The 14,244-nt window shown below is 40.0% G+C and overlaps 1 protein-coding gene across 5 annotated transcripts in view; it reads right to left on the bottom strand.

The window, feature by feature from the left end:
* BICD1 (BICD cargo adaptor 1) overlaps positions 1–14,244 on the bottom strand; it is a 172,139-nt gene that overhangs the window by 31,786 nt on the left and 126,109 nt on the right. For all 5 annotated transcript variants that reach the window (XM_027659734.1, XM_027659694.1, XM_027659713.1 and 2 more), the window contains exons 5-6: positions 8,168–9,262; positions 1,632–1,783 (exon numbers count right to left, since the gene is read on the bottom strand). In XM_027659734.1, the coding sequence (XP_027515535.1) occupies positions 1,632–1,783; positions 8,168–9,262 (1,247 nt within the window). The remainder of the gene's footprint in view (positions 1–1,631; positions 1,784–8,167; positions 9,263–14,244) is intronic.

Here is a 14,244-nt window from a genome sequence, read left to right as displayed (position 1 = left end):
TTTACCTCGTAGGTTGATGTTTTATGCTCCATGCAAGACACTTGTTTGCTTTATGCTCACGATGCCACTCCTCTCCTCCAGAGTTAGCCGCCTTCCAGGGAGTCTTACAGAGTTAGTACATTCATGTATCTCCTAGAGTAATGAGCTTGCAAGTAAAGATCAACACATGCATTTCTAATAAACACACACAGAGCTTTCCTTTCTTGAAGAAAATCTTTAGATGCCAGTGAAATCAATCAGGCTACCTTGGTTCACACCACCTGCTGAGTTGGGTCTTCGTTTCCGTTATGTCACTACACGAACTCTTCCGACGATGAACCTATGATGAATTTGTACACAGCACCAATGTCATGACACATAAATGTCCCTTCTCTTTCCTTCCCACCTCTCCCAGCTGCTGCTGCCACTGTGACTTTAGAAGGCTGGAAGCGGTGAGACAGCACCTATATACCACAGGGAGCACTGGGGAGATGTTGACATGAGGCATGACGTCTTATCATTTGTGGAGTAAAGAACAAAGAAGAAACTTGCACTGTGTTTGACCATAAGGGGGGGCAAAAGTCCTAATCTAACAGAATAATTTCCTTAGGATAATCATTTGCTTGTGTACTTGTGAATTAAGAATTTATTGATGAAAATGCTGTATTTTTTAAAAAAATTATTTTTAGGTAACATAGTGTTAAGTTGCACCAGGGGAGTTTTAGGTTGTACATTAGGAAGAATTTCTTCACAGTAAGGGTGATTAGACACTGGAATGGACAGCCCAGGGGGGTGGTGGAACCCCCTTCCTTGGCAGTGTTTAAGGAAAGACTGGATGTGGCCCTGAGTGCCATGGTCTAGTTGACACGGTGGTGTTCGGTCATAGGTTGGACTCAAGGATCTCAGAGGTCTTTTCCAACCCACTTGATTCTGTGACTCAGTGTAAAACCAAAAGCTCCTCTGAAGAAGGTGTGGGAGAAGGAAAGATGAAAGATGATTAATTACTGTCCTGCCAGGATGAACTATGTTACAGAAGATCAGTTAAACTTATTTTGTGAAGGAGAAGATAATAAATTGAACATCACAGTGAGAGAAAATAAGAATTCATGCCGGAGTGGGAAATTACAGTGGCCTTACAATTATTAGTGCTGGATTACAGCATAGGCTGGCTGATGAAATAGATTTTACTAGTGGTAAGTAATGAATCTCATTGTAATGAAAACATGGGATTCTGAAGATCATCATTAACCGTACGATAGCTTTACATGACAGAATCACTGTGTACTTCTGAATGGGAAAATCAGCCACATAAATCTACTATTTGATTTCCACTTTAAAAAGCTCTATAAATGCAAATATACTGCAAGCATATATTGGCATTTATAACAATTTACTCAAGGTTGTATTGACATTGCTATTCTCCAGCTTTATTTTCCAAGACACGCAGCTCAGTAGCACTTGAAAGCTTGCAAGTTTTGCACAGTGGGCACTCTAGGACTCATTCACCTTCATCCAGCAAACCTCTGACCTTGTAGAAAATAATTTCTCTCTCCTCCTAAGCACCCAACACACACGGCTAAGTCCATTGTCACTTAGTACACACGTATTTGTTTTTACAGTTCTGAGCCAGACGGTGACACCATTTCCCTTACCTGGTTGCAAACATTGCTCTCAAGGATGAGAAGGTTGCTGCATCTTCCTTCAAAGCCTTTAATTCATTCCGTAGTTTGGTCATGGTCTCAGTCACCATTGCTTTTTCATTTTCATATTTATTCTTCAAATTGGCTAGTGCCACTTCAGCTGTCTAAAAACACAAACAAGGATACATGCTTATGAGCCAGATATCTGATAACAGCTAAGATGCCATGTCTGATTTTGGTTTTGATATCCTTCTTCATTCACACAGTAAATGAAGTTAGACCTGATCGTTGTTGTACTGCACACTTTAATGTCTTCTTTTAAGTTGTACTCCATGAAACCAGGAAAGGGAGAAAGTAGTTGAAAGGACGAAGCACATTTCAATGCACAGGCAACAACTCAACATTTTAAGTGTCTGCAAAACTGTGCAGGTGTATGTTGAGGACTCAGGCAAGTGAATATGTTACTGCAGCTTAAGGAACTGCTACCACGTTGTTTGAGCTGCAGCAAACAAGCAGGTGTGTCCCCTGGCCATGGTGCAAACAGGATGCAGAGCACATGAGGCTCAGCCTCTGCAGCCAAGTTATGACCCAAAGTGTTTGGCCTCACGCCTCCTGCCAGCTGAGCCTCTCCTTGGGCGTGGGGACAGCCAGGACCTGACAGCTTGCTTTTATGTTTGAGAACTGGCAATGCCTACTGCTGTGCAAACTAGCATTATTTTGGCAGTTTAACCACTTTAAAAAAATAAACAAAAACCCCAAACCAAAAAACCCCTGTAAATTACAACTGTCATTTAACAGGAAAGCAAAGGATTTGTATTGTCCTATTCCTAAATTTTTGCTGCTCCTTTCTTTTTTTTTTTTCTGTTTCATCCATTAAATTTCCTTAATTTACTACCTTACTGCCTTTAATAGTTACATTTGTCTTATCCTTGCAAGACTTCAACTTTCTGCTTTACCTATGAGTTTGGTATTGTTTTGAAGTTATTCAAAATACACAGTTTTATAGAGGCTTTATACCTACTGCTGCTTTAAGACATTTAAAATTATCGCCTTTGAATGAGATGAAGGAAAATTTATTTCCTTTTACATTTACTCAGAGACGGTTATGGCTGGTTTTTGCACTTTGTTTAGTGCATAATAAGTTGCAGCATTTCATATAGGCAATCAATTTCCCCTGTTGATTTTGTGGATTCTTGAATCATCACCAGGGGAGAGAAGTGTAGGAGAACATTAGTTTAAAGCAATCAACAAGGGAACAGGACAAAATATAGTAATGGCCAAACAGCTGGAAACTGATTTTAAACTCAGTTTTCTGAAACTCAATACATTTCCCACTAGCAATGTCTCTTAACAAAAGGACATATTTGAATCTTCTATCAAAATACAACTTTATTCATTTGTGTCCGGGGAAATAGCACAGTTAGTAATGGGAGCATTAAAATAATTTTTTTAATTATTTAAATTGTATACTAACCAATAGTATCTTCTCTGTTTTCTCTTAATTTACATTAAGAGAAGGGATTTTAAAAAGTCACTAGTAGTAACCACCTGCCATTTTAAATAGATGTGTTTTTCTAATCTAAATTTGAAATCATCAACAACACATGTTAAAAATATCGACCCCTTAGGGATATATTTAAATCATTCAGCTTTTTTTGACCTTGCTGATATATGCTTTGGTTCAATGTAGACACCATCCTATGCCTTGGCAGGGTAATGCAGAAATCATTAGCTTTCTTTCTGTTTTCAGCCATGACCAAAAATGTACAGTCATAAATTAACATAGAGAGGAAGGATTAACTATGTTTAATAAATCCACTTTTTTGAATGGAAATCCAGGAAATAGTGCATCAGAGGAAAAAATTCCTATTTAACAGTTATGATTAAATCAGATTTGTTTGAATTTTCAGGTCACTAATGAGGTAGAAGTGATTTATGAGAGCACAGGTGGACTCTAAAGCTCAAACTGAGTTCTGCTTTGCCCCTAACGCAGGAATTCAGACATCTTTGCTTTGTAAGAGAAATACAGTCCCACGTCCCTTAACCTATCATACCTCATCTTCGAATACAGGATTCACTTAAAGATTTTTTTGCTGTTGTTTAGGAATGAAAATGAGTTAAAGACATGTACCACCTAATGCTAGTCTTATTTATATTTTTTTTAACTGTTCCATTATTTCAGCAGCAGGATTACATATTCCATGTAAACCCAGTAATTTACACATCACTGAAACTGTGCAAAATGATCAGACAGATCGTGATCCCTACATTTTAGTCTGAATGTCAGGGTAAGTTAAATGGACATATAACACTACAGGATGAAAAATAACTTTGAAATATAATTTACTTGGTGAATAAAAGTAACAGAGGAAGGACTGCATCAAATCTTCAAACCTTTTTTCCTTCCTTTTAAATTTTCCCATAAAACAACATATAGAAAACAAAGCATAAATTTAAAATCTTATGGAAAGTGTCTCATGGCTCTCCAAGCACCAGCCAAGCTTTTGAGCACAGCCCTGTGCAGGCTGTCAAGGGTCCCCCTTCTGAAAGCCTCTGAAGTAAAGAACAAATGGGCACAAGTACTCTGCTAGAGGAGCAAACAAAACTAACAGAAAATTTGAGTTTACAGCAAGAGAAAGAAGGGGGAAGCTGAGGAAGCTTCTGCTGGAAACCTGCAGCCAGGGCCAGATGAGAAGTTGAGGAAGTCCTTGTAAGAGCCAGTGGGCACCAGACAGTGCAGATGCTCAGGTTACCCACAGCTCATGGGTTTGGGATCTGGATCCTGACTGAAGCCAATTTCTGTCAGACTCCTCAGCTCAGAGGCTGCCATTTCACAATGCAGCTAAGTCAATCTATATTGGCTAGCTGCCACCAGAAGAGTAATTACCCAGTTTTTCCCCATCCCTACCCTTTGCACACCTGCTGGGGTTTTTTATGTGCTTACTGTGAGCCAGTTTAAGGAGCCTGAAGAGGCAGAAAACCTGCCTGAATCACCCTGAAGCCAGAATGTGTGATGGGGAGTGGGGCTGAGGGTAGAAGAGGAACTCATCTTCCGTCTTACAGAGACACTTATGTGTCTGGTCACCTCAGCTGGACTGTTGGAATGTGCCAAGACCAACAGGGACAAAATGAACTGGAGCCACAGCTTCATGCTACTCTTCTTTCAGCTATTGCTGAAATTATTTCTATTTGTTCCCCACCTCAGCCAATCTCCAAAATTGTACCCATTGAGCCATATATGTACGACTGTGCCTGAAACCGGTTCTGTGGGATAATTCTAGATTTAGATAATCTAGAATGGTGCATTCAGAGAGTGCTCAGAAAGGAAGGATGGGGCAAACAAGAGCCTGCATCTCCAAGTGGTGGGTGCCAGAAGGAACCAGATGCCCAGGACCTGGCTCTGATTTTAACAGCCCTTTCTGAAGCACTTGGTTTCAAGCTGTGGTTAAGGCCAAAATTCTACCAGAAAAATCAGAGACCTTTGTTCCACATAAAAATGCAACCTCTGATCAACAAACGAGGAAATGGGGAGCACAAGAAAAAAGATGAAAACACAGAAAAAAATGCATGAATACTCTTCACTGAAGTAAATAATGCAATAAGACAGCAGAGGTGCTAACAACACTCTTGTCAGAACAGTCATGCTGAGGAACTGGGCAAATGACTACTCAGCCTCTCAGGGAGCTGCCTGCAGACACAGATTAATGGCTCGCAGTGTATATAGTGTTTGCAGAGCAGGAGAAGTCACCTAGAATTGACAGCAAGGCTGGGAGGGAGCAGAAAGCTCCAACACCTGGACTCTAGCAGGATGTGAAACACTAAAAATGAAAAGATTGCTGGCGCACCCCCCTCCCCGTCCCCAAAACCCAGCCATGGAGCTGCATAGGCTAAGGTGATGACAGCCCAGCCCCAGGACCCCAAGCACTTCCAAAACTAACAGCATCCTTTTCATCCCACTGCTTTATCCTTAAAGAAAAGATGTTTGCCTAAACTCTGCTGCCTAAAGGTTGCCATCTTCATCCTGAAATCCATGAACAAATCTTGTTTTCTAAGATGACTTAGTATCCCATTTACTTTACATCAGCATTATGAGAAGCAGACCAACTGAAAAAATTGTTGCTGAATGAATATTAAATCCTACAGTGGTAAGTGCTCTTTTTTTTCATACAAGAAAGCAAAAAACTAGCCTGTTATTTTAGTGCTAAAATTGTACATGGTACTGGTTTTTTTCACTGAGCCTCACTTCCCCAAAGAAATTCTACTGTATTCTTTCTATATAATATCAGGGCATTTGTTTATAGATAAGGTTCTGTATGTCTGGGTTATCAAGTTATTTTTTCTGAAGGACTTTTACGAGCATCTCAGTTATGGAAGCTGAAGACACCATAGTTACTGCTAATGCAGTTGTGAAAATCATGCTGACTCCTTCTCATAAAATTATTTACCAATGAAAACAACCAATCAGTTCTCCATCAGAACTTCAGGATATTAAATTCCCATCATAGCCAGCTTTGCTTTCTCATTGCTATTAGAAATCGAAATCAAACCCATTATTGAACTGGTCCCAAAAGTTATTGCATCATTAATTTGATATTATTTCCTTATTTATGCTACTTGTTAATGTTTGCTCCACCAATCTGGTGCTGACATGGTAAGTATGGTTACAAATAAATGGACACATAAATCAAGACAAGGTAAACAAGCCAGATCTTTGTGCTTTGCTTTCTTGAGTAATTGATTTAATAGATTTAATAATCCATTTTCCCAGTCTTAGGTTTGCAGCTTCTTAGAGCAAATCTTGCTCTTTTTTCATATTACAGAGTTTTGTGTAGTCTTTTTAAACCCCAGCCTAAGACTAAAATGCTTATTTGACAGTATTACTGGTGGTAACTAGATAGCACCTGTGCTTCCCCAGTTAAGGGTGTTTTTTCACTACTTAAGTACAGTCCAAAATATCAGACCCAGGGTCTGCTGCTGGTCTTCACCCCCCTGCCCAGATCTGAATGGTGAGATGCTCTAGGAAGGCCAGGTCTTGCCATTTTTACAGTACATCTGGCTGTGCTCATCCTCCTTTCCCATATCACTTCAACTAAAAAAGCTTCACCTAAAGTGTCTCTGTCTGGAGTGCCAACAAATACAAGTGTTTTGTAATAGTATTGCTACAGAGCACAATGAGATGAGATGTGGTCGCTCTGGAGGCTGAAGACGAGCCAGGTTATCTCTTTGAAAGGAATTCCTGCAGCTCTGCACTGCTACATTTGGCACCAGCAGTGTCTTACCACGCTGTGTAAGGGATGAAAATTTCATATTAACGTCAGCTTCACCATGACTCAGGGAAGGAGTTTATTTTTTTTCTTTTAAAGAATAGCTCTTGTGGTTACAGAGAAAACGAAAAACTGAACCAGATGTCCTCTGTAGGCTCATCTAAACTGAAATCCACAAGGGAAAAGTATCCCCAGCCTATTGCTGCTTAGAAACTTATTCTTTTGAAGGGGAAGAGCTCAAATGGATGAATCTTAACTTATGGTTTTTTGAACATGAGATGTACTCTGAGTCTTGGGATACACCCACCACTTGAGGCTGGCACATAATAAATCACTCTCCCCACTCTAAATTTCTCCTTCCCTTTATATTATTATGTCTTTTAACTTGGAAGTTTGGGGAAGTTGTTATTAGGTTTGCATGAACAGATTGCAAGTTTCTGTGGCCAGTTGTACAGTTACCAATATCTATGCTGCTATCCAATAAATAAAACTTCAGTTAATAGCAGCTCCTTTGTCAGCAAATCTATCTTTCCCATTTCAGTGAGCACGCCTTAGGATAATGCTTTATTTCTGACAGCAATAAAAGAGTGAGACTGAGCTAGATTTTCTGGCAGTAGCAAAAAATAAATGATAGCTGTATGCTAATGGGAAAAATCTTTAATTTGGAATCACATAATCTAAACCCATATACATAAATTCCATCTTAATTACGTTTTAATTACATGGAAAACCCACATATAATTGCTCAGAGCTATTATTGCTTAGCTAGAGATGGTATTTAATTACTTGAGTTAATATTTAACATGCGTTGTATCAGAGGGGGGGAAATGCTATAAAAGACTCAACGCATGTTGAAATATTGCTGCAATTTAAAAATCCCCAGTACTCTAGAAATGCAGTTACAGATGCAACAATCAATTAAACTCAAAATTGTAACTTCAGAATAGCTGACTATTGGGAATTTCAGCATCCCATCACTGTCATCAGCTAATAGCATGCCAAGCTGTTAACCACGATTCATGCCCCCATGTGGTGATCACTGCACTTTTTAGATGAGAAAAGGCACAGGCAACCTGGAACAATGATGCAGCCTCTTGCATTCCGATGAGAAAAGCAGAGCTAAAGTGCTTAAAGAGGAGGCGAGGAGGGAGGGGACAAAGGTCTGCCCTTGCCCTGATCGAGTGAGAGGCTGTGAGTAAAACCTCACCCCCAAAATACTCCTGGGAGAGCTTGTAAGTGACCCGTGTAAATAACACTTTTCTGGCTGTTTTATGAACACCTTACCTGCTTGTTGGCTTTCAGCACTGCTCTCAGGGTCGCGATCTGCTCTCGCTTTGTACTCAGGAGTGATTTCAGTTTCAGTATCTCTTCCATTAAGGCCTCCTTGTCCTTATCGATCATGGGCGCCAGCTCCCGAGCCGCAGCCCGCTGGCGCGACAGCTGCAGCGACCGATCCACAGCCTTCTGCAAGTGCTTGATTTGGTCCCTTATTATGGCATTGAGGTTGTAGATGTTCATAGGCTCCTTGCGGATGTCACTGGTGTCAGAGACGGGGGAGGAAGGAGGGGCTGTGATGACAGGAGAAATGGTAGGTGTTTTTGTTGGGCTCTGTTCCTTGCCGGGCTCTGGGGTTTCCTTAGTCACCTGCTCGGTCGGGGTCCTGGCTTCTACGGGTGATGCCACCCCCCGTCTGGCAAGTCGTGGGGAAAGGAGACCTCGAGGGTCGTCCGGTCCTTTCAGGCTCCCACTGCGGGTGACTCTGCTTTGCCTGTAATAGTCCAACATGACCCTGTTTGGTGTCTCATTGTTGCACAGGCAGACGTGATGGTAGAGCTGAGCCAGCTCCTCGCTAAATGTCACCAACTCGTCCTGGGCAGTGTTGAGGGTATTGTGGTTTTCGTTTGCTACGCTTGTCATCCTTTGTAACTCCTTTTCCATGTGGACCATTTTTTCCTGGCTTTCCTTGGTCGACTTCTCCAGGCTTGTCACCTGCTCGTCATATGTCTGGATTCTGCTCTCATACTTGGCCTTCTCTTCAGTGTAGTTTTCCACGTACTTGTTATATTTCTCCTTTAAGGCTTTGATTTCTGCTTTAAGGTCTATCACCTCAGTAACAGCTACTTTGTATTTACATTCTAGGATCTCCAAGCCATTGATGTCCACTTCATAGTCGTGTGCTTCCTCGCCGGGGTCTCGGCCCTTCTCACAGTCGAGCTCAGCTTTCAGCTCCTTGTTGCTCTGCAGTCCCCTCATGGCATTGACATGCTCCGTGAGCCTGTGGACTCGCTCATGTTGCTCTGTCAGGGCTCCCTTGGTGTGCTCCAGCTGGGTCTGAGACTCCTGAAGGTTGGCCAGGAGAATGGCCTTCTCTCGCTCCACCTGCAACAGAGGCAAAGTAAGAAACCCAGGATCTCATCCTACCCATGCTGAATACCAAGCCCTGAAATCACACTAATTTCTTCCATTCCCACAAGGTGTAAACAATCTGAGTGCTTTCAAGAGATTTTAGCCATATACACCTAAACCACAAAATTAAGGCATAGATCCATGTAACTCTCAGAGGTTTGGGAAGTCCCAGCCTCTGTTACAATTTGCAATATCACTAGGTCACAATTTTACATGATGCCCACTGAAGAATTACTAAGCACTGAGTGATTTATTAGGACATATGTTCCCTGAACAGAGGAACTGCATCACTGTCAACTATAAACCATTCTACTGGTACACACACATTTCTCAATAGAGTTTGAATTTACATTTCCCATTAATAGTTCTACCAATTCTTCACAATATTCATTTATATCTTTGAGCTGTTGCAAACTTTCATTGTGGTAAATACAGTAAACAAATAGCTGTGTACATTTCCACAGATTAAATAACCTGCAGTGTGGAAATGTAACACGGATCAGGAGACTGAGCATGTGCAACTGCCAGGACTCCCCATCCCCAGCCACTTAACTTTAAGTGAAATCCATCTGTTTAAGGCCAAACCAGAAAAAGCAAAACTTGTGGTATCACTAACAACCCACTGGTTCTGACCTAGTAAATTCCTTTCTGAATATCCACATATAAATGTGGATGTTGAACAAGAGAAGAGGTCACGGAGGACACCACTAGAAGTTTTAATGCACAGCATCCTAAAGTAAGTGAACAAGACAAACTTGCAAGTTTGGTCTGCTCACATATTCGCTACTCCTGATAACACCCTTGAAAGACTCACATTTCAAGTTTTAAGTGTAATGTCCCAACTTTTCTCCTGTGCCTTTGTCCTGTTCTGAGCTGTGAATTGGGAAGCAGAGGAAGGCATATGGACATAGAATCCTATTTGCTTTCATGGTTTTTGCCTATCAAGTTTACTGCTCTTTCGCTGCGGCTGCAGTATCTCAGCCCTGTGTTTATACATGCAGTGAAAATGGCATTCTCCACATTCCCTTTATGAGCGGTGGAATTACTAATTCTGAGAATTAAAAGCTTTCAGTTCTGAAAAGAACCTTGTTTTAAAAAAAAACCACCAAACCTTTCCTTCCCCATCAGTAGTTTGGAAGAGAGTCAAATTAGCCACCATGAATCTTAGTAAAGGAAAAGAAAAGCCTTTTAGAAACTGAGAGGGTATTAATGCCATCTCAAAAAATGTTCCAAGCAGTGATTCAGGCTCCTGTTTTCTCAAAACTAGGCTTTTGAGCAGTGGCTGCTGCTCAGAAGTACTGAGACATTAAAGCATATGGTGATCCCTTGGTTTTACAGACAGGCTTTCAAAACATGGCCTCCATTAGAATCTGAAATCAACTGCAGGCAGAAACTGTATGAATAAAAATAGAAGCCATGTCAAAACCATCCAAAAAAATCAGCCTAGTTTTTTTGTGAACAGGGGACTGACGACTTAAGAATTTACAAACCAGGGCCAAACCACATTATTATTTCATGAATCAGGAAGAATCTATCTCTTTAGATATAAGGTGTTCCATTTTTGGCACTACATAGTCTATGCAGAAAAAGACAGCCAAGAACCACCAGTATTTTGGTACCCTTCTCTATTTGTTGTTCCCCTGTCGCTGTCCCCGTGTGCCTCTCACCCTCACTGTTGCTCAGCCCCCACCACTGACAAGAGTCAGTCCACTCTTGTGGAGAAAATCCAAAATACGGCAAAATTTGCTTTTGCCAAGTGCATCTTCTTAAAATGTGACCACTTCCTACAGATCTCTTGGTCAGATCTGTCCTGGGAAACCTCAGAGATTAACCCAGCAGAAATCTCTTCCCTAGTTTTCCTGGGTTCTTTTCCACTGAGTTGCCTGAAGGCTTCAGTGTTAGATACATTACCCTCATCAGATAACAAAGGTATTTATTCCTTCAGGCTGGTAAGGTGAGCGATGCATATTCACGAAAAATCTGTGTTTTGGCTAATTTAAAGGACCATCTCACCTTATAGTGAGAAACTGTACGGATAATAAAGAACACACCAAAGCCAGTTGGCTTAATAAAGTGTATAGGTCCACTGTGGGTATGTTCACGCCAAAGTAGGTAATTTACTGTAGATTGCACTGGTGTAAAAATAAATACAGAGCTTACAGAGCCAGAGAGCCTTTCCCTTGAGATAACAACTGGGTGTTAAGGCAGCACAGTGCTTCCATGCCCGCTTAAATTAATCAGACAGAATTGATCCTGCAGGATTACTGCTCTCAGCCATCATACTCTATCATGAAGAAAAATTGTAACTGAGTTAATTTGGATCCTGATGATAATTTCTCTACTGAACATAAATGTGTTCTGGAAACATACTACTTTCAAATAGAAAGGATTCTTCCCAGAGAAAACATGTGACTTTTAAAACCCATATATCAACTTGGACAATAGGCAAAAGGAAATACATGAATACATACATGTTATTCATTCTGGCCCAGTAATAGAAGCTAATCTGCTTCCATTTAAAATTTTAAATGCGTGCTCCCATTTCCCAGGGAAAAAAACCCAAAGTTCCAGCTCAGCCCTGAGCATACCTTTTGAATATTAATGATTCTGCTGTTCCCAAGTATGGTAATGATATTTCGTTTTCTAAACCACACTATACTCCTATTTCCACCACAGCAAACTTATAGGAATTGCAGTTATTTTTCAGTCCAGTTGCTGGGAGGGTTTTTTGGTATTGAAACTGGTAGCTGCAAAAAGGCTTCTTATAATCTTAAAATTAAAATAAAAGCAATTCAAAAGTAGCTGTACTTATTTTGCAATGCATTCTCCCCTTTAAAGATTTCAGTTTAAGGAGATTTTCTTCCCTATTTGCTCTATAGTTTGCAATTATGGAAACCAATTTTACCCACCTTTTTTTTTATTTTTTATTTTTATAACATCAGAATTTCAGTGAACAATTCCTAGAGGAGTCTGGAACAAACAAGAGAACTCAGCTTAAGAACCCTGAATCTCAGCCATATCATATTTGCCAGAGATTACAAGGCAGCTGAAGAGGAATGTCAGAGACTGGGCTGCATGAAGGTTTTTTTAATTTCCTTTCTTAACAGAACTTAAGGTAAGTTTTCCAAATACAGTGTTGGCCTCAGGAACAGGGAAAGCATGATTACAGAAAGAAGAGAGGAGTCCTAGGCACTGGACAAAAACATGAAGGGAGACCAGAAAGCCTTGAGCTATTCTGAGAAAAATCTCAGAATATGAGAATTTTCAGCAAGACAGTTACATTGAGGATATAAAATACGGAAAGGGAATAGTTGCAAATAGATATCTCCTAGAGACCAGAACAGCTCATGAAGCAGCAGCAGCAACCTAAAGCTGCAGAAGGAATTATATCTGTCATACTAATTGTTCTAGTGAAGGCTCTCTTATGAGATTGGGGACCTAAAAAAATTTGCCACACACACTTACAAAATGGCAAATCTGAAGTTTGCTTCTCTCAAAAAAATTGAACTTGCTGTCCTATAGACATAAAAATAGTTCCCAAAAAAAGGTCAGTTCTTTCAGGAACTCTGTCATAGTACAGCCTCTTCGGACAAAACAAGAGGAGCATGTACCAAATACTGAGATATGGCTGAATGAACACCACATGGCAAAGACATTGTAGAGGAGAAAAAAAAAAATCTAGATTTTTTTTAATTACTTGAACCCATTTAAGTCTCCCATCTATAAGAAAAACTTCTGGAGGAATTTTTCACGTTTAATTTGAATGACCCAAGGTGAGCTGATGCAGCTCAACAGTGAAGATGACCACCTTTCACAAAGTACACACCAGCGGTTTGCACTCAGTCTTTTCAGTATCTAAAGAAATCAGGCTTTCACCTAGGTCTAATCTTTCTTTTTAAACCATAATCTTTCAACAGGATGAGAATGCCAAGCAATGGTGGTGACTATTGGCATGGATGTACTGGAGCCCAGCACCAAAAAATGTTATGACCAAAATGGCTATATTTATTTTCTGGAGTCCTAAGTCTGTGGCTAGTGACTGTCAGAAGGTTGTCTCTTTGTTTAAGAGATGTAAAATAAATAAGTTTTTAAGTCAGAGAAGATTACACCAATTCTGAGATCTTTCAAGTAGAAATCTGCTGATTCATCAAGCTCAATATTTAATTTAGTACAATCAAGACAAAGCATAACCAAATCAGTCCTTTCTTTCTTTTTTTTTTTTCATTTCTGAGAAGCTTTCACTCCAAATTTATATTGCATAAACTTCATTATAAATTATGGTTTAAAATGCTTACACTGTATTCTAAAATATGAACATTTCAAAGCACTTCCTTTGAAACTGTGTTTTCAAAATTTTTAACATATTTCGGAACAAAATTAGAAGCTACATATAATGCATATGTGCACATATTATAGAGATACATGTATATGTACTTACACATGCTTATTTGTATATATGCATACATACACAAAACATACACACTGTACATTTTGATACTGGAAAATTTTGACAGAATTTTTCGCTTATATAAAATTCTAAATTTCAAGCTTTCCCATTTAAATTATGTATGGTTTGCACCAAAGTTATTTCTGCAAAGCACTAGATGTCATCAGTGTTCGCCATGTCACAGCTCGATCAAAACTTCCCACAGTGAGTTTGGCAATGAAGTAAATAAAACAATTAACTCTTCAGCAAATAGGACAGATGACATAGGGATTTATTGTTCTCCAGCAAGCACTGAAAACTGGGTTTGCTCTACTTTACTTCCAAATCACCTTTTACATTTTAAGCAGTCAGGGGTTCACAATTACTCTTCTCTTTAGAAGAGGCACTATTTAGAAGCCTGAAGTTAGAAAATGCTGCATGTTTCCTTGAGAGTGCCAAAATCTTTCAAGCTCTTGTGGCAGACAAGATGCTCAACAGCTCGGGCAGCAGGACCCTTTCTCTGTGTGGC

This window comes from Corapipo altera, unplaced genomic scaffold (genome assembly GCF_003945725.1).
Source record: "Corapipo altera isolate COAL_440 unplaced genomic scaffold, ASM394572v1 1, whole genome shotgun sequence".
In the NCBI taxonomy this organism is placed as follows: domain Eukaryota; kingdom Metazoa; phylum Chordata; class Aves; order Passeriformes; family Pipridae; genus Corapipo; species Corapipo altera.
The sequence above is the reverse complement of the archived record's forward strand: the minus strand, read 5'-3'. Positions and strand labels throughout refer to the sequence as shown.